The sequence below is a fragment of the Cuculus canorus genome, chromosome 2, assembly GCF_017976375.1.
Source record: "Cuculus canorus isolate bCucCan1 chromosome 2, bCucCan1.pri, whole genome shotgun sequence".
NCBI lineage: Eukaryota > Metazoa > Chordata > Aves > Cuculiformes > Cuculidae > Cuculus > Cuculus canorus.
The window spans coordinates 112,501,216-112,520,127 of NC_071402.1; the positions used below are offsets into that span (position 1 = coordinate 112,501,216).

At 37.8% G+C, this 18,912-nt stretch overlaps 1 protein-coding gene across 3 annotated transcripts in view; it reads left to right on the forward strand.

Moving 5' to 3' along the window:
* Positions 1-18,912, forward strand: part of UBP1 (upstream binding protein 1) — a 49,969-nt gene that overhangs the window by 18,370 nt on the left and 12,687 nt on the right. For 2 of the 3 annotated variants that reach the window (XM_054060298.1, XM_009556725.2), the window contains exons 2-8: positions 2,099-2,250; positions 8,746-8,822; positions 11,423-11,528; positions 12,136-12,242; positions 13,614-13,766; positions 13,919-14,029; positions 14,551-14,658. In XM_054060298.1, the coding sequence (XP_053916273.1) occupies positions 2,099-2,250; positions 8,746-8,822; positions 11,423-11,528; positions 12,136-12,242; positions 13,614-13,766; positions 13,919-14,029; positions 14,551-14,658 (814 nt within the window). The remainder of the gene's footprint in view (positions 1-2,098; positions 2,251-8,745; positions 8,823-11,422; positions 11,529-12,135; positions 12,243-13,613; positions 13,767-13,918; positions 14,030-14,550; positions 14,659-18,912) is intronic. The other variant, XM_009556733.2, reaches the window with a different exon arrangement.

Here is an 18,912-nt window from a genome sequence, read left to right on the forward strand (position 1 = left end):
TTGGTGAGATCATTTGCATGCCTTCTTTGTTGTGCTTTGAGACTTATGTGCGTATTTTAAACACTGTCATTGTTTCTATGTTCTTTCTGGTTTAAAGTTCCTGTTCATAAGTACACTGGCTCTTACTTTATGTGCCAAAGTGTGTGATGAGCGTGACTTGCACGGGTTGCTAGTGTGGAAGTTCTTTCTTGGGACAGTGCTTCTCTCTGCTTGTCACAGTGCTCCCTCTTGTGTTGGGCAGCCCTTTGCTCATGCTGCCCTTCTGACTGATGACATGAAGCATTTAGGTGTTTCTTCTGAGTCATCCTCAAGCAGCAGGCCACAGATCTGTGACATTTTCTAGCCTGCATCTGGATATGATGCTCCTTTTACGTATAAAGTAAACTGTTTTCAGAGCGTCTGCTTCTCTGAAACAGGAACTTCACGTTGTCTTCCTTTGTAACTAGCTAAGGAATACCCCTGTGGGCCCTGGGTTGGGGAGCTGGCATCAGAAGTACCTAAGGTATGGTTCAGCAGGCTTTTACTGGTTTTTTTTCAGACGATTTCCTGCCTTGTTCTGTTTTCATACCTATTTGTAGCATCTTCCTGGTGGAAATGAACCTGTGTGGGTGTCTCTTTTCGGTCTTTTTGAATTCTAGTTCTTATTTTTGGGAGAGACTGTACTGTGTCTACAAGGTATAGACAGAGTTCTTAGACTTGTTCATTGTTCATGTGTATTTACTCTTTCAGGTAGCTTCTTCCAGGCAGCCAGGGAAGCAGAATGTCATGTGGCTGGCCTTTACTTACTGTATGTTCTGAATGCTCCGAAAGAAAAGTTGGGGGACCCTAACTGTGCTCCTCATATCTAATATGTACATAGAGCAAGTCTATACTGTAACCTCTGTGACACAAAATTGCTGTAATTTCACTTTTTAAATTGATTATGGTACAGATACTTTTTGATTCTCCGGATATGAGCTGGAATTCAAGAGGAGTTGCAGAGCTCTCCTTAAATAAAGCAGGCTCTCCAGAAATGACGAATAGCAAAACCGAATTTCTCTTAAATTTTTGTGTGGAAAGTATAAGTAATAGTGCAATACAGATAAGGTATTTATATATCTTTTACAAAATATATTAAATCTATGATTGTGATCAGTGCAAGGGAAATAAGATGCATGTAGATTAAAAACAGAATCAACAGATGGGGGTAGTATGAGAAATCTTACTTCAGTTTAGAAAATAGTTTTCAAAGAAAGTTTCGTGGACCTGCAGGTAAGAATTTCATTGTGAATAGAAATTCAGCACCAGAAAAACACTGTCTTTGAACAGAACTGATTAAAATCTCTTTGAAGTTTTATTTATGAATATTACTATATGCAAGGAAAACTAATATATTGCTAACACAGATTATTTAGTTCTTAATTCTCTTAATTCAAGAAGATGTGTTTGCTGATTGTGGTGAATTTGTCTCTTACCGCTACGTGTGGACAGCATGGATTACTCTTTACTCCTCGGCCTTTGCAGTTTCAAATTTTTACTGGTCGTCTTATGTCTATAAGCGAAGGGAATCTTGGCTCTGCTTTCTGTAACATGTGTTTTGTGAATCTGCATAATAATTTTTGTGTTGTTCAGTGTGCTAAAACCTAAAAAAAAGATTGAAAAGAATTAATAGGTTATGTGTAATTATACTAAAAGGGGAGAAAGACTTTCACCATGTAAGTAACTTACTGTGGGGAATATTTTTTTGAAGGGGAAAGTAAATGTTTTGCTCTCAGCTGCATGTGTATTAGGTGGCTTGCCTATGTTGACAGGTGAATAATTAAGAGTAAACTGATATTTTTCAGTGGAGACTAGAACTTAGATTAAATTTTCAGAGGTTCAGCACAACTTTATTGTCTACTTAGGTTCTAGGACGTTGTTTATGTATCCTAGCCTAAAATTTTGCTGGAAAATGTTTTGGATACTGCTCACATTGGTTTCACTAATAAACTCAGTATGACACAATTCTCTATGTATTCCACTGTGGTTCTTTTGAGTCGCAAGTAACTTTTGTTTTTCCTTTAACTTAAGGCAGAAGGAGGCCAACAGTCTCACAAAGTTATTTGTTTCTTCTTTTCAGTGATGTTTTGGCACTGCCTATTTTCAAACAGGAAGATTCCAGCCTTCCACAGGAAAATGAGACCAAACATCCACCGTTCCAGTATGTTATGTGTGCTGCAACATCTCCAGCAGTGAAATTGTATGATGAAACTCTTACGTACTTGAATCAAGGTTGGTATACATATGTTGTATGCATGACTATAATGAATGCACCTTGTCCAGTCTAAAACTGGAATTGTATTTCATGTTTTGATATGTGTGGATACAGCCAAAATAAATGCATGTCAAAACTGAGGTTGGATGCCTTACTAGTAGTCTTGATTCGTCCAACTCACAGACTCATAACTATAAATTGTCATTACTCCTGCTTTAGAGGCTGGGTGGTTTGATGGGTTTGGTTTTTTTCTGCTTGTTTTTTTCTCCTGTGTGTTCTTTCTTTTCTGCTCTGTGTTCTTTCCTCCTCTGTCTCCCAACTCCATCCTCCACCACACCCCCAATAAAATCAAACTTCTAGGAGACAGACTTCAGGTAGTAATAGCTTAAAATACAAGACTATTTTTGCATTCCTGTTTAAAGTTGATTAGTAATAGCAAGTTAATTGGATGATATTTGCATAAGGTACAAACAAACACCCCCCAAAAGTCATAATAAATGTTAAAGTGTCAATCCCTAAACAAAAAGTCATGCACAACAGAGGACGCTTATCATTCTCAAACTAGCTATATGTATCTGCCCAGAACAGAATTATGTTTGAAACATAAACATAAGTGGAGCTACCTTTGGAGTTTGTGTGTATTTCACTATTGTTTGTCTGTATGAATCAGAAATCAACTAAATAAATACTTAATAGACTGTGGTTGCTTTGCATGAAACTTTGGTTTTCCTTCCACAGAAGGTACTGACTGCTGAGTAAACTGAATGAAGTTATTGCCATGTGATAAGACCTCCTTCACCTCTGAAAATTACATGGTATCCTAAGTTTAGTCAGCTAGTATTCTGAACTCAAATCAAACCATTTATCATTTGTTTTGGGCTGTATCAATGGCTTTGTACACTCCTTCCCCCCCTTACTGACTCTAAAGCTCTAATATCACTGTTCCTAGATTTAAATTTGCTTTTTGTTTTCTTTGTGGACTTCAACTCTAAATCTCAGTAGACTGCACTGTAACTAGAAGACACAGTCCTGCAGCACAGCTTGTATGAGAAACAAAAAACAATTTAAAAAATATGTTCACAATTCATTTTCCATATCCTACCGTGTTTTGGTACAGTTAATCTTGTCTGCTCCTGTCCTTTTCTGAGCAGTGTTCTGCTTTAGTGTGCATTTAAGAGGGCACAGTTTAAAATATGTATGGGTGAATCTTAGTCTCTGTGAGCTGTTTAACTTAGTAATTGCTTTACTAATAATATTTGCATATTTTACATGTGTGTTTTCTTGATAAAATATCCTTTTTGGGCAAATTGAAATGATTCTGGTAGTGTGAATTTCTGGTGATACATTTCACACCTGGAAGTGTTTAACTCTGTACTGGGGCCCTCAAATCTGTGAGAGCAGGTTGTATATAATTTCATACTGACATGACGACAAAGCATCATTTTCAGTTTTCCATGTGAATAAAGTTGCTAAAAGTGTTTCATCTTGCAGTATCCAGTCTTTCTGAATATGCTTGAAACATTACTTCACTCTTCCACTAAAGAAAACAATGGAGGTTCTTTAGGTGATTTGTAGTTTCTTACAAATACGTGATCACATAGTTCAGCCATTTGCTTAGTCAGGTTTACTTTATTTATTATCACTTTTTGTACACTGGGTATCTCATCAGCAGAAAATGGTACAATTACAGCAGTGTGCTGGACTAGCAAGATGTTTTGCACTGTTTAAAAACCTTCAGAGGTTTATAAACTTATAACAACTGGCCAACTTCTCTTCCATGCTAATACTTAGGACAGGAAGGCAGTACACCAGCTGCCTAGAATAAGACTTCTTCTTAAAAAATTCTATGTTAACTGTTAGTATATTTGCATACACATAGGAAAAAAAACTTGAGTTAGTTTCAAGAGATTACGTCTTTTATAATGAAACCATCTTAAAATAAGGATCAGTTTGCAACACTGTGTGTACTGATACGTATGTTTGCGTAATGAGTTGGATTAAATCCTCTAGAAAAAGAGTAATTTTAATCCTGGTTACTTCAGCTATTTGGTTTCTGGTTTGGCCCTGTTACCAGGCAGTGTCTTGCCTTAAATAATTTTCAAGAGGATTGTTTATGGGGAGAACCATAGGGAGCAAATACCCTCTTTAATTTCAGCAGTTGTCTTAGTTTACAGCATTGGGAATACCAGAAGCAACAGGAACATTTGCCCTGTCTATTAAGCTATGGTGATACCTCCTAAGGCAATACTTAAACAAGCCCTGACTTTACCCTCTGTCAGTAAGTATTTTAATTGGAATAGCTGAAAGCATTGTTCAGAGTTCAAGGAGCATCTGGATGATGCTTTTAGTCATACGATTTAGTTTTAGGTATTCCTGCAAGCAGGGAGTTGGACTTGGTCTTTATGAGTCCCTTCCAACTTGGCATCTTCTATGATTCTGTGAGCTCATGGTATATTTAAAGTGATAAGATTTTCAGCTGAAGTTGATTCTAGAAGTTCAAATCTTGGAATGATGGTGGTTGGTTGTTCAGGGCTTTGCAGGGTTCTTATTAACTGTAAAGTTTGTTATACAAGTCCATTGAGAACGCATATCTGAGTTGTAGGACAATGTTTGAGTTGGCTGCTGTTCATCTAGATTTCTGTGGAGTAGCAGAAGTGGAATGGACAAGAATTGCATTTAAAGGGGACACATTCTTTAGTTTGGTTTACACAGTGCAGCTAGGCTTGTAGTTCTGTGAATGCAAAGAACTGCTTGGGACAGATGGGATCCACCTCAGTCATGGGGTGGGGGGCAAAGGTACCTTTGCCAGCAGGATGACTGACCTGATAAGGGTTGCCTCGAAGTAGGAACGACAGGGGAGGGAGTTACCAATAGCACTGAGAGAGCAAAGGGTCTGGGGTGAAGTGCCTGAAGGGGAACACAAAATCAACAAAGGGGGGGCTTAAACAGGGTCATCTCCAGCATTTGGATTTAAGCAAGGAAGTATCTATAAAATACCATTATGGCAAACCCTTTATGGGAAATCAGCACAGTGGGGTACTTCTTGGAAGTGCATGTATGTTAATTCAAGCAGCATGGGAAGTAAACATGAGGAATTAGACATCTGCGTGCAGCTGTAGGGCTGTGATCTTGCTGGGATCATGGAGATACAATGGGATGGCTTGCATTAAGTGGAATATTGCAGTGAAGGGATAGTCTCTGTAGGAAAGGCAGAGCAAGAAGACAAGGAGGAGTTGCCCTTTATGTGGGAGAACAGCTGGAATGCCTGGAGCTCTGCGTAGGGATGGATGATGAGCCAACTGAGAGTTTGTGGGTAAGGATTAAAATGCAGAACAATAACGGTGACACTGTAGTGAGTGTCTGCCATAGGACACCTGACCAGGAAGAACAGGTAGATCAGGCCCTCTGCAAAGAGCTAGAGAAGTAGCCTCATGATCAGAGGCTGTGGTCTTCATAGAGGGACTTCAACCATCCTAATGTCTACTGGAGAGACAACGCAGCAAGGCCTGAGCAATCCGGGAGGTTCCTGGAGAGCATCAGTGACAACTTCCTGATCCAAATGATAGAGGTGACAATGAGGAGTGGTGCTCTGCTATACCCTGTACAACAAGGGAGGGCTCACTGGGGATGTGAAGATCGAAGGCAGCCTTGGCTGTGACCATGAGATGATGGAGTTCAGGATCCTGAGAGAAGGAAGCAAGATCGCATCACTGACTTGGGGGGAGAGCAGACTTTGGCATCTTCAATGATCTTCATGGTTTAGTCCCATGGGATACATCCCTGGAGGGAAGAGGGGGCCGAAGAAAGCTGGTTAATATTAAGTGATCGCCTCCTCCAACCTCAAGAGCAGTGGATCCCAATGAGCAGGAAGTCAGGTGAAAATGCTGGGAGGCCTTCATGAATGAACAAGGAGCTCCTGGCAAAAACTCAGACATAGAAAGGAGGCATTCAGAAGGTGGAAGCAGGGACAGGTATTCTGGGAGAAATACAGAGACAATGTCTGAGCATGCAGAGGTGCAGTCAGGAAAGCTAAAGCCCAGCAAATCAAATCTGGCAAGGAACGTCAATAAGATAGGCTTGTATAGGTATGTAAGTGGCAAAAGGAAGACTGGAAAATGTGGGGGGCCTGGTGATGCAAGAAGTGGTAAAAGCTGGGGTACTGAGTGACTTCTTTGCCTCAGTCTTTAGCAACATTAACGTTCAGGAATCCCAGGCCCTAGATACCAAGGGAAAAGTCTGGAGTATGTAACCTTGGAAGGGGAGCAGATCAGGGAATACATAAACAAACTGGCCACCCATAAATCCATGGGCTGTGATGGGATACAGCCACGAGTGCCAAGGGAGCTGGTAAATGTTGTTGTGAGGTCACTCTTTGTAGTCTTTGAATGGTTGTGGTGACTAGGAGAGGTGCCTGAGGGCTGGAGGAAACCAAACATTGCTCTGGCCTTCAAGAAGAGCAGAAAGGAGGACCCAGGAACTACGGGCTGCTTGGCCTTTCCTCCATCCCTGGGAAGGTGATGAAGTAATTACTCCTGCGAACCATTTCCAGGCATGTGAAGGACAAGAAGGTCATCAGGAGTAGTCAGTATGGATTCAGTAAGGGGAAGTCATGTTTGACTGACTCGATGAAGTTCTGAGATGAAGTGGCTGTCATGGTAGACAAGGGAAAGAGCAGTGGATATCTGTAGGTCAGTATCTTCTGAGAGGTTTCTTCTATTTTCTCCTCTAAGATCCTCATAGAGAAGCTAATGAAATAGGGGCTGGATGAGCAGCCTGGACTTGGTCCTTGACAGCTGGCTCTAGGTGGCCCTACTTGAGCAAGGGAGCTGAACAGATGACCTCTAGAGATTCCTTCCAACCTCAGCCATTTTGGGATTTTTGAGATGGTGGCTACTATAGTTCCAGGGTCAAGCGCAGGCAGTTGAAGTTCCTGTTGCCTTGTGTTGCCTTGCTCCTGGGGCTACTCTCCAGGAAGCAGTAGAGGAAGTTGCATGTGTGGCTCATTATATATAGGTGACTCCAAACAATGCTGTGGTGCTTCTTGCACTTTCAGAGCAGCCTCTTGTCTAGAAATCCAAAATAAAACTTACCTGTCCCTTTGTTTCAAAAACTTCCCATGCTATTTTTGCATTTTTGAGTCTGGCATTCCTTGATTTTTGCTTCTGTGAGGTCTTCAGTCTTAGTATTATTTTGTATCTGTAAGAGGCTAGCAACATTTGTGAGTAAGCAATCAAAATGTTTTGTTCTCCTCCCCTGCCTTTCCAAATAATGGTGAACGAAAGCAGAAATGTTTGCAACATTTTCATTAATAGTGCTAGATTAAAAAAACCCACCTTGATGCTCTCTTTTAACTCAGATGGACGTACGCATGTTATTTCTGTGTGAGTAAAATAACATTGGTAGTTCAACAGATCTCATTAAGAGGAAAAAAGGTTCCCTCCTGGGAGGGAGGAGAAATGATATGTTGTTTTCCTCAGTTGCAGTAGGTACATTTAATTTTTGTATAGATTAATGTCATCAATGATAAAATGCTGCTGGGGTGAATAAAGCCTGTACACGTGTAGAGTGTGTACATAATGTGCTAATCATGTTACAGCAGAAAAAAGCAAACCTGTTCATAGTTGGTGGTAACATCAGTCTGTGGAGCAGTGAAAGGAGCTGAAGAAATCGTTTCCCTGTTCGCAAGGGTATGACAGCTGAACCTTTACCTTGTAGCACAAGCCAATAAATGTCGTTTAAATGTAGTAAATACTAGAGTGTAAAGGTAGTTTAGAGGGTAGCGTAGAAGGTAGTGAATTTACTGCACTTGATCTTAGTGAATGTCTTGAAATCTATTTTGTCCTATATTTTACAAATTCATTTTTGAGGATGAATATCTGCTGATTGCCTTGGAAGAAAAAAATCCCTGTAGTTGAAATAAATTACTTCTAACTTTCTCTCGTTTGAAGCATAACGGTTCATCAAATTCCCTAGAAAGATAGGTTCGCTTATACCTGCTTGAAATAACCAGCAACCAGCTCTTTTAAAGGCTTATTTCTGAAATGATGCAAAGCCTACAAAAGCAACAGGTACATGGGCAGAATTAAATACAGTAGACTAGTATGTATGTTGTATGAAGACTATAAAAATTCTTTTCAAGAGTTTGTTTTGGAAGATCAGACTGTCGTTCTCAATATGTTGGCTTTCATTGGTTAAAAAACAAAGCAGGAATTCAGCTTTGAAAAGTTTTTCATTAGGGTAAGAAAAAGAGAAACAAGTACTTATACCTCATATAAAATGAAATACTTGAACTCTGAAAGTATCTGTAGTCCTAAAGGAGCCAAAAAGTTTCATTTTGCTCCATTAATTCCTGTGCTGTGAAGTGAACCTTGTTATAAAAATCACCTAAACAGAAGTTTCAGGGACTGATTCATGTGTACTATTGTGGACCAAAATCTAATACAGGTGCATTAAACACAAAATAGCTTTCTACTCAGATTGTTCTACTGATACAAACCTTTTTCTCTTTAAAGGTCAGTCCTACGAAATACGGATGCTAGATAATCGGAAAGCTGGAGACATACCAGAGATCAATGGGAAACTGGTGAAGGTGAGCTGAAATTCCCTAGATAGTGTTATTGACCAACCTCTGCTGGTTGCATACAAAAAGAGTAGGTTTTAACCTTTTATTGTACTCTGATTCACAGAGGGAGGTGGACCTGCTGATCTGACTAATGAAGAAAAGAGGCACAGTGGAACCTAATTTTGTTATTTTATTTCAGGTTTACTACAAATTAAAAGAATATACATGTATGCATTTCCCCACTCATGTTGTTTGCATGTCATTTTAGATAACTAAAGGTGAGCTGGTCACTTCATGTACCCTTTTTGAGGTCTGGGATCTGATCTATTTTGGGATTAAATGAATCCCCGCTAATTGTGCGTGTCTTTCTGCTGAGTAGAAGGAAGCTGTGGTATCAGTGATGTCAAATTCAGATATCTCAAGTTAGGTGAGAGAAATCCAATCTAGAGACTGAAGATTTTATGTGGACTTTTTTTGTGTTATCACTAGAATGACTGTTCACCAATGATACTTAAAAAAAATAAATTATGAATATGAAGACTATGAATACCCTATACATAGAGTCCTTGTGTGTAGTGAAGACTGAATTATTTTAGGCGAAGCTTAAGATACCTGGTTGTCAATAGATTTGGATCCAGCATCTTCTGAGCCATTTCATTTTCCTAGTGAAGTGATAAGGAGATGTGGAAGGAAGCTAGAGGATCATTTAGAAAGAAGTGGGGAGGTGTTATGAGGGTGTTTCTTAACAGTTGTTATGGAAGACATGGTGAGCCAGCCTGTGTTTTTTGCAACAGTTGAATATTGGTACATAGGAGATATATCTGCAGGAATACAGATCTGTAATAGTGCTGCTTCTTAAGCAGTTTGTTCCGTAGCTGAGCTCCTGTTCCTAATCCCAGATTTGTCTCCTTACGCTTCAATATTAGCAGAAGGTACTGTGCATTTGAAGTATTTCATGAAAAATAAGAATGAGGTAGCCTGAAAAACGTCCAGTTCATGGTACAAATTATTACAAGAACTGCTGGAGGTTGGAGAGTTGGACTTTTCTTATAAGCATCTGACAGTTTTACTAAATTTTCTGAAAAATCTTATTTGTGTTGGGAAGAAGAAAGGGTACTTCAATTAAAGTCACTCTGTCGCTGGTAGTAATAAATACACCAGAATAGTGTGCCTGTGGGGGGCTGAGTCTTTACTTGTCAGCCTTGGGCTATATCATTTGTGAGCTTTGGTTGGCTTGTATAGTCCCAAATCCTTGTTCTTACTTGTCTGTTGGATGATAATTTCAGGAGAGAGATATTCAGGACGTCTTAAGCTGAAGTATAAAACCAGGATTTGTGAGTTCTGTAATCAAACCTTTTACAGCCTAGCATATTGACTTGCTTTAATAAGCATGTTGGCTATTTTGTGCCCTTAGGTGCTATTTCCTTGTAGCTTTGGGGGCTCTCTCTGCTGTAATTTTATCGGTGTGTATATTGGTGGTGAGCCATTTGGTAGGTAAAATAGGACAAAGCAGTCTAAAAGTCTTAAAACCAAAAATTTTATCCTAGCAAGGTATTGTAATGCTCTGTTAAAATATGACACTTAAATACTGGAATCCCAGCACTTCAACAAAGATGACATTTCATATTAGTGAAGGTGGCTGCTACTATTTCTGAGTTCCAAACTCACCAATTTGCAGTTAAAAAGGAGCGATAAGTCTGTATGATCAATATCGTATATATTTATGTGCATGTGATTTCTGTTATCCTTGAAATAAATCCAAGGAAATGCATTGTATCTGGAGGATGGACTTTGTTAGAAAGTTCTTGGGGTTTTTGAGACACTTGTATCCACTGTTAATGCAAGTAAGTCTGCAGGCTAGTGGAAAAAATGAGAGTTTAAAGATTTGTTTATGTTTTGCTTGTTCAAAACTGTTCCCTCTGCATAACAAATTGGTTTGTATGTGCATTCATGCAGCAGAATAGAGACCTTTCTTTAATATGACTGAAAGCACAATTGTAGCAGAACTGGTCACAAAAATAGGAAATATTGGCTCATTGCTTCTAGCTGAATAAAGTTAACTGTATCATAGTATTTTTAGGTTAATTTTTTCAGATAGGACAGTTGAAATAATTTGGAAGTTGTGCATTACTTCTTACTATTCATTAAAGTAATAAATCTGTTGTAAGTATGCTTATAAGGAAGGGATTTTTCGATTAATTTTAGGTCTTAATCTTCTACAAAAATTCCCAATGAAAAAAAGGACAGACTATTTACCGCTTTTCAGAAGAAATGGTCCTTTGTGTTTGTTTTCTAAAACAAGTTTGTGTTGCCTGCACAGTGTTGATACTTTGCTGTCAGTGTTGCTCATATTCACTGCATATAATTTATAGTGACCTTTAGAATATGCAATCATATGTAATTCTCTTTTGCATTTTTACCACATTTTCAAATATCTCCTGCTGCTTAGTTCTATTTCTGTGTTCTGGAGTATTTTGGGAGACTGATGGTTGCCAAATTTTTTGCTGTAAATATGTTTTTATCAGCTCTGTAGCTATTTTGGAATGTTCTAGTGCTTTATCTTCAGGCTGTTTCTAAAGATAAAGTAACTTTGTGGCTCATCAGATACTTGTTTTCTTCTTTTTTAGAGTATTATAAGAGTTGTGTTCCATGACAGAAGGTTGCAATATACAGAACACCAGCAGCTAGAAGGTTGGAAGTGGAACCGCCCTGGAGACAGACTTCTCGACTTAGGTATAGTTGTTTCTATCCGTTGCCATTGTATGAAATTAGATTTCCAATTTTAAATTGATCATGGTCACATTTATGCTAGGCCTGGTGAAAAAACAGAGACCAATTTTTTTTTTTTTTGTGTGCCGCTTTTTCACAGCGTGTATTTTGAATATAAGCGTTCTTACCACTTTCACATTCATTTAAAACCTTTTAAGCATTGCAGAAGTAAGATAGCAACTCTACAGCCTTATACAGTTAGGAATCTTTCTAATTTTGGTTACTAAACCTTACAGCGATTAGGAGAACACGTTCAGAAGTAACTTCAGTAGATTGTAGAAATAACACTTCATTTTGCATAACTTCATAATTTTTATTGCATAAGCTGGGGGAGTGGGAGGAGGATGGGGGAATAAAAAATGCCCCCAAACACAGAGCGCTTTTCTGTGTTGAGTCAGTATAGTTCTGAGAGTCCTGAGAAAATGTTTATGGACTTATGGTCAAGCCACCAAAGCCCATCTTTTCTAACCGTACCCGTGTTTGCTGACGAGGAACCCTATATTAAAATGTATTCGTAGTGTTTTCTTGGAATATGATTATTTTAAAACATATGCTCCTTATTTTAATATAGATATTCCAATGTCTGTTGGAGTCATTGATATCAAGACAAATCCAAGCCAGCTCAATGCAGTTGAATTTTTGTGGGATCCAACAAAATGTACATCTGCTTTTATTCAGGTTTGAAACTTCATTTGACTGGATGTTTGTTTTTGATGCCTCTCAGGTCACAAACAGTAGTATATTTGCGCTGTGAAGCTTTTTGGTTTCTTATATGTGGGACGGTCACTAAATACTGGCTTTATAAAAAAACAGGCTCATAGCAACTGATGGTTCTATAAGGTTTCCTAGTGGGTTTTTCAACTTGATTTTAGTTTAGAAAAGCATCTTTTAGAAACAATTTCAGTGAAAGGCTTTTCAAAAATCTCTTTGCAGAAAGCTGCTATGGGTAAAATTGTATGGAGTATTAGCATTAGTTTATTCCACTCTAAATAACTGTCAGTGCTATTTGATTTTAGTTGAGAGGCCCACTTGCCAAGTGGTGAGCTTCAGCAGGAGCTTGACTTGAGGATACCAACTGAAAATCAAAAGTTTTAAATCAGACATTCGAAGTAGCTTCTTACTATGTCAGTAGGCTTTCTTGTACGATTTTTATTAGTTGTGTATTTGATATCCAAGGCAATTGAACATGCTTTCTCTGGAAATTGTTTAGATAGAATATTCAGTTTTGCATTGGAATTTTTACCTTACTTTTTCCCTCAAATTTGTTTTTATTATAGAGAGAAGGTATAACATTTGAAGTAGCAGTGTTTCTTATGAAGGCTCCCAAAATAGGTTAAATTCCACATTATCAGTAAATTGAGTTGATCTGGTGCAGTGGAAGACATTTTTTCTAGTAAGGATTGCTAAAATGTAGCTGCCCAGTGAGATTAATCACAAATCTTTCTGTTACACTGCTTTTCTCCCCAAATATCTTTTAGGGGTATTTCTAGCTTATAAACTCAATCTTCAGGCTGATGCAGTACTTGAAGCAATTACATACTGATTAAAAAGTCTGCTGACTTCTATGGGAAGTTGTGTGCATTTGAAAATACGCTGATTTCACATGAGATGAAAAGCTCTTTCAGTCAGTGGCCTTGGTAATATTTATTACAAAGGACTCTGAAGTTTATTCTAGCTGTGATGCATTTGACAATAATATATTGAAAAAGTTGTTGCTATATTCATGATAGACATAGTTGTCGTCCACATACATTTTTCTTAAGATCCAGGAAGTTCTTGTTTAGTAAGAAACTACAATGACTTCTGCTTTTTGGAGAGATTTTGGTGACATGATTGTTTCTCTTTTTCCATGTCAGCTCAAATGTATTGTTTTTTGTTGCATTTGCATGTGGGCAAGAAAAGGAATGAAATACTAGTTATGGTCCTCAGATAAGCTGGGTAATTTGTTACAAATCCTTAGGAAATGTACCTGATGTTTGTAACATAAAAAAATTCATGTCTAGAATACTTCTGAGGTTTCCTTTTGTTTGGTGATTTTTTTTTTTCCAGGTACATTGTATCAGCACTGAATTTACCCCTCGTAAACATGGAGGAGAGAAGGGAGTTCCTTTCAGGATTCAGGTTGACACTTTTAAACAGACTGAAAATGGAGAATATACAGATCATCTGCATTCAGCCAGCTGTCAAATCAAAGTTTTTAAGGTAACAGTAGAGAACAGATCCTTAATAAGTCTCTCAGAAGCTCTTATAAAGATGGGGGACATCGTTATATTACTGCTTGGCTCTGAGATCAGATTTCAGTTACAAAACTGTTTTCCACCTGCTTTCTTGTTCATGTAACTATTCATTTTTAGCCAAAAGGAGCAGACAGGAAACAGAAAACAGACAGAGAAAAGATGGAAAAGAGAACCGCACATGAAAAAGAGAAGTATCAGCCTTCATATGACACCACAGTTCTTACAGAGGTAACGAAATAAAATTGCATTTGCTTACTGAGGAGAAAAGACATAGATACAGCACATAACTTAGCTGCAGTCTTGGAAGGGTTGGAGAAGAATTAGTTCTACACAAAGATAAACTTTTTATTTGACAAACTTGCCCAGTGAACAGCAACATTAAATTTTAAGCTTTTGTTTACTAAACTTTCATTTACCTACTCGGTAGATGCTTGTATTGAACACACTAAGATCAAACACTGTTTGGCTGTACTGAACCCTAGAACAAGTCTTTTGGTACAGATAAAAAAAATAGAAGGGGGGAAGTCTAGAATTTAATTGTCTACCAGATTTGAGCTTCAAAGTGTATTTTTTGGAGATTGCTGAATTTAAGGCCAGAGCCTCAGTAGGTTTTTGCATTTTCTTTTGATTTAAACATCAGTGAGTTCTATGTAATTTTCTAAAGTTTTCAGAAGTTTTTAGAAGGCTTTTAGATCTTTCCTCACTGTATAATGAAAAGAAATTGATCCGAATCTTTGGTGTTTGTCCAGATGAGGCTTGAGCCTATAATTGAAGATGCAGTTGAACATGAGCAGAAAAAGTCCAGCAAGCGGACTTTGCCAGCAGACTACGGTGATTCTCTGGCAAAGCGAGGCAGTGTAAGGGACTTCTTACCTTTTCATTGTGCAAGATACCTTGTGCAGTGTTAGATATAGGAGAAACTTCCATTATATAAAGTAAAAATATTTTGATTGCTGTGTCTTAATTTTATTCACTTTTATGCATACCAATTGCTCCATGTTTGTTTTCAGCAAAGGAATCCTTCCTAAATCTAACACTTAAACTGTTGCAGAGGGAGTGTGTAACTTCCAAAAAGTCAAGAGCTTTCAGTTTATGTGACTTTAAATGAAATAGCTTTTTTTTGCTTTTATGTGTGTAATTAGTGGAAGTAAGAACAGTGAAATTTAGTGTTTTGTTCTGTATTTGTACTTGCATTCAATATAACTTTCCATGTACATGAGCATTTTTAAAACACCATGTAGTGTTGTAGATAGTTGATCGTTAGTTACTGATTTTTCCTTTAGCCAACTACATATTGTGCTCCAAGCAGGTTTAATGCAGTTCAGAAGAGCCAGCACGTCTTCATGACACGTGTATGCTAACCCTGTATGTGACCCCCAAAATGAGTTTAATATACATCCTGTCCCCTCTTCCTGTCATAACTTAGTGTTTTAGATTTCTTAAATGCTGTTTCTTAAGATGAATATCAATGGAGACCTTACGTTTTTCAGATAAGAAGCAACCCTTCATCTTCCATTTGGCAAGCCTAAATGTCAATCAGTAACGTGACTGTGGAAGACAATTTATGCCTATTCAAAGAACAGTCACGTTTGTGCTGACAGCACTTTCCCAGCAGTGCTTAGGCAGCGATTATCTGGACTGTTGTCCTTCAGACGTTGTTTAGTTTGTCTTTATTATCTGTGAAAGTGATAGATAAGGTTTAGGTTGTAAATACTTAAGTGTGTGCCTCTTTTTGTTTATAGATTCTGTAACTGAGTGGAAGGGAACAAGCAATATTAAATAAGATGGGTTCTTCATAGAATTTTTTTGGCCCTCTGAAACTATTGCAAGCACTGAGCTGTCTAAATTTACCTTCTACTTCTCTTGGTTGTTGGTTTTTTTTCTTTCTTTCTTTTAAGATGCACCTTTAGCATTCTTTGGCAATGCAGGCAGTCTTTTATTTCTTCCAAATGTCCTGGAGCAGGGAAAGGGAAGAGAAAACGGGATTTTATCTCTTTTACTTGTAAAAGCACCTCTGAAGCATCTTTTGAAACAGCTCCTTGGAATAATTCTTTTTTTTTTTTTCCCATGCTCTCTTCTCTTTCTGTTGTTATTAATACTTCATTGAATGACTATTGCTCATAGGAAGGATAATAATAGAAAAGAGTATTTTTAAAATATATAACAGATCACTTGTCCAGAAAGGGACAAGCTTTAGCCAAATAATATCTGAAAGTTGTCTAACCTGTTCTTAACATCTCTTGGAATGCTAGGCTCCTATAAATGGGAGCATTACCTTAATTATAGTGAACAAAAATTGAGGTAGGACAGGTAGTACTGGACTTCTAATGCCTTTTCTAAAACACACAAAAGATAGTGTGCGTGTCTGTTTATTTCTTCACTCTTTGCTTGGGATGGAGAAGGACCCACAAACTGTTTTGGGCTAACGGCTATGTGCAGCTTTCCAGTTCTCTTAATTATGCAGCTGAATATTCCTGGTTTGCATTTGCCCTTAATACAATTTTGTCTTGAGATCATTTGGTCCATTTGTTGAGACCATTTTGAATGTTATTCCTTTTTATTGGCGTAATTAGCAGATTGAACTCATAACTGGTTCCATCATGACAATGGTTTTTAATTATTAGCAAAATTATTAGAAATCAGCAAGCCCATAAAAAATACCACTAAACACTATTTTTGCTGTATTTGTAGTTTGGTAATCGCTATACATTCATTGAGTACCATTTTAACTTAAGTTGAGCGTACAACTTATTTGCTTGATCTAGAAGAGAATGTCTGATCTACAGCTTGAAGGCAAACTCATTAGCCTTTTTCTCTTGCCATCAGACAGGCTTATTCACGTGGGCCTTGCAAATATGGGCAGGGGGTGATGCATGTTTCTACTTAGACAAATTCTGTCCGTACAAGTCTGTCTCCCCAAATGCAGCAGTCAGAAGCTTTCGCTGGGACCAGACTGACTTTATATGTGCATATCAAACGTACCACAGGTGCAGCACAACCATCGCAGAGGGTCTTAGACACAAAACCTGAAGACCTACTTTTAAGTATGAGAATTGACACTATTGCTTATGCCTGTATGTATGATGGATCTTCACATGTCCTAGGAAGTGTAGCTCCATTACAGAAGGAAAACAGGGTTGTGTGAAGTGTATTTTTCTTGAGAAAGTTGAGAGTGTTGGCTGTTACTCAGCCAATACTGCTTCCTAAATGCCCAGAAATAGTTTTTGTCATCTTTTCTTGAGTTCCAGAAGTTTAGGTTGATCCAATCTATAGTCCTCCACCTTTTTAAAGCTGGGTATTATTATCCTCCTCCTACACCTAACTGATTATATAGGCTATCTTTTTTTTTTTTTTCCCTTGCTTTTTTGCATCTCATTTTGTATGTTGGCTTTTTTAGTTTGTGCCTTCAAGATTCTGCTGTTCTGTTTGCTGGATATTCCTAATCTTATTTCTTTTCTCTTTTTTTTCGTCTTGTAGTATTTCTTCCAGCTCAAACACAATCTGATTTGTATGGATTGGTTTCTTTCAGTGTTTCCTTCAGGAAACATTGAATCTAATATCTTTTCTTTCCAATTTAATCTGCATGGAATTCTAACACAGTACAAAGTTTGGTGAGGCTTCCTTTCTGAATGGTCATTCTGCTCTGCTCTTCTGTCCTTTCCTAAGAAACAGGAATATTTTTTTTTTCCTAATTACTGTCACCCATCTTTTCCTTCTCATCGCATTTTTGTAAGAATGCCATCTAGATATGACTTCCCATTGCTCCTTTTTAGTCTTCTGATGTTTCAAAATTCAGTGCATTCAATGCAATTTCTGCAGCATTTATCTCAGTATTTTCCAAACAGAGACTTACAGAGTTAACTACTTGTTAAAATGCCCTCTCTAGCTATGGAACATTGATTATTTTTTTTTTTTTTTTCTGTAGATGTAAAAGGCCACAAACTTAACCCTGCCTTCTGGAACTCACAGTTGATGTTTACGCACAGGTGACCTTCATGCAGGGGCCGTTTTGTGAAGGAGGCACATCATTTTTTTTCCCCTCTTCCAAATATATGGAAGCTAGAACTTGTCTCAGGAAGAAGAGAAAAAAAAAAACACTCTAGGTTCTTATCCCTGCTTTGAATTTGAAAAAGCAGGCAAATTTATGTTGTGATAATTAGATCTTGGCACTTTTTTCTGTGTGTAGTATCTTGGTTGGTTTTTATGTTAGTACGTACTATATTGTGTGTCACAAGCTAGAACATACAACGCTACAATTTGAATAGACTTGGTTGAGTGTTTATTTTTTGCAGATAGAACTTATTTCAGGGCAGATGTTAGGTGGAATTTCCAGGTGTAGACCTTGAAATAAACTGGAACATTAAGTTTTGGATGTGCAGGGTTGGTGCAGAAGGGAAATATTCTCTGGAAGTGACGTAAATTTAGAATATCAAACTTTCTAGAGGCTATGAGAGTCAGAAAGTGGGGCTGGAGCAAAACTGATTTAGTAGCATAAGAAAGTATTATTTCTTCAATTTGTTTCTCCCTACATATGTCTGTTCTTGTAACACTTATCAGTAGCATAAAGGATACATGATGTTGTGTGATGTCACATTTTGGGAAAAACTTTGCATTCAGAGTGATTAAGTCTATACGAGCAGACATTTTTTTACTTTTGCCAACAAACAATTGTGTTTTTTGGGGGTAGGAACCCTCTATTTTGCAGGTTCCTTGAAAAAGCTCTGTCCTGTGTATAATAAAATTGTTCTTTAAAGGTGATACTCTGTGCCCAAGTATAAGCCTAATTTGGAGAGCAAACTTTTAGTCTTCATGTTGATTTGATATTTGACAGTAGAGTGGAATTCTTTGCCAAAGTTCAGTTTTACTCTCCTGTAAAGCATGAATTTGGGCAGATACAGGTAGATTGGAACTAGAAAGGGAAAAGACATTCAAACAGTGGCTTAGAATAACTTGAGTTTTTGCAATTCTTTACACATTAGGAACATTCTGAGTTTAAATGCTACATATCCTGAGTTTGAAAAGTCATACTTGGAAAGATTTCCTATCTTCCTTTTTAACTCAGCTAAACCATTGGTCAACACTTTATAATTTCATTCATGTCCTCTACAGAA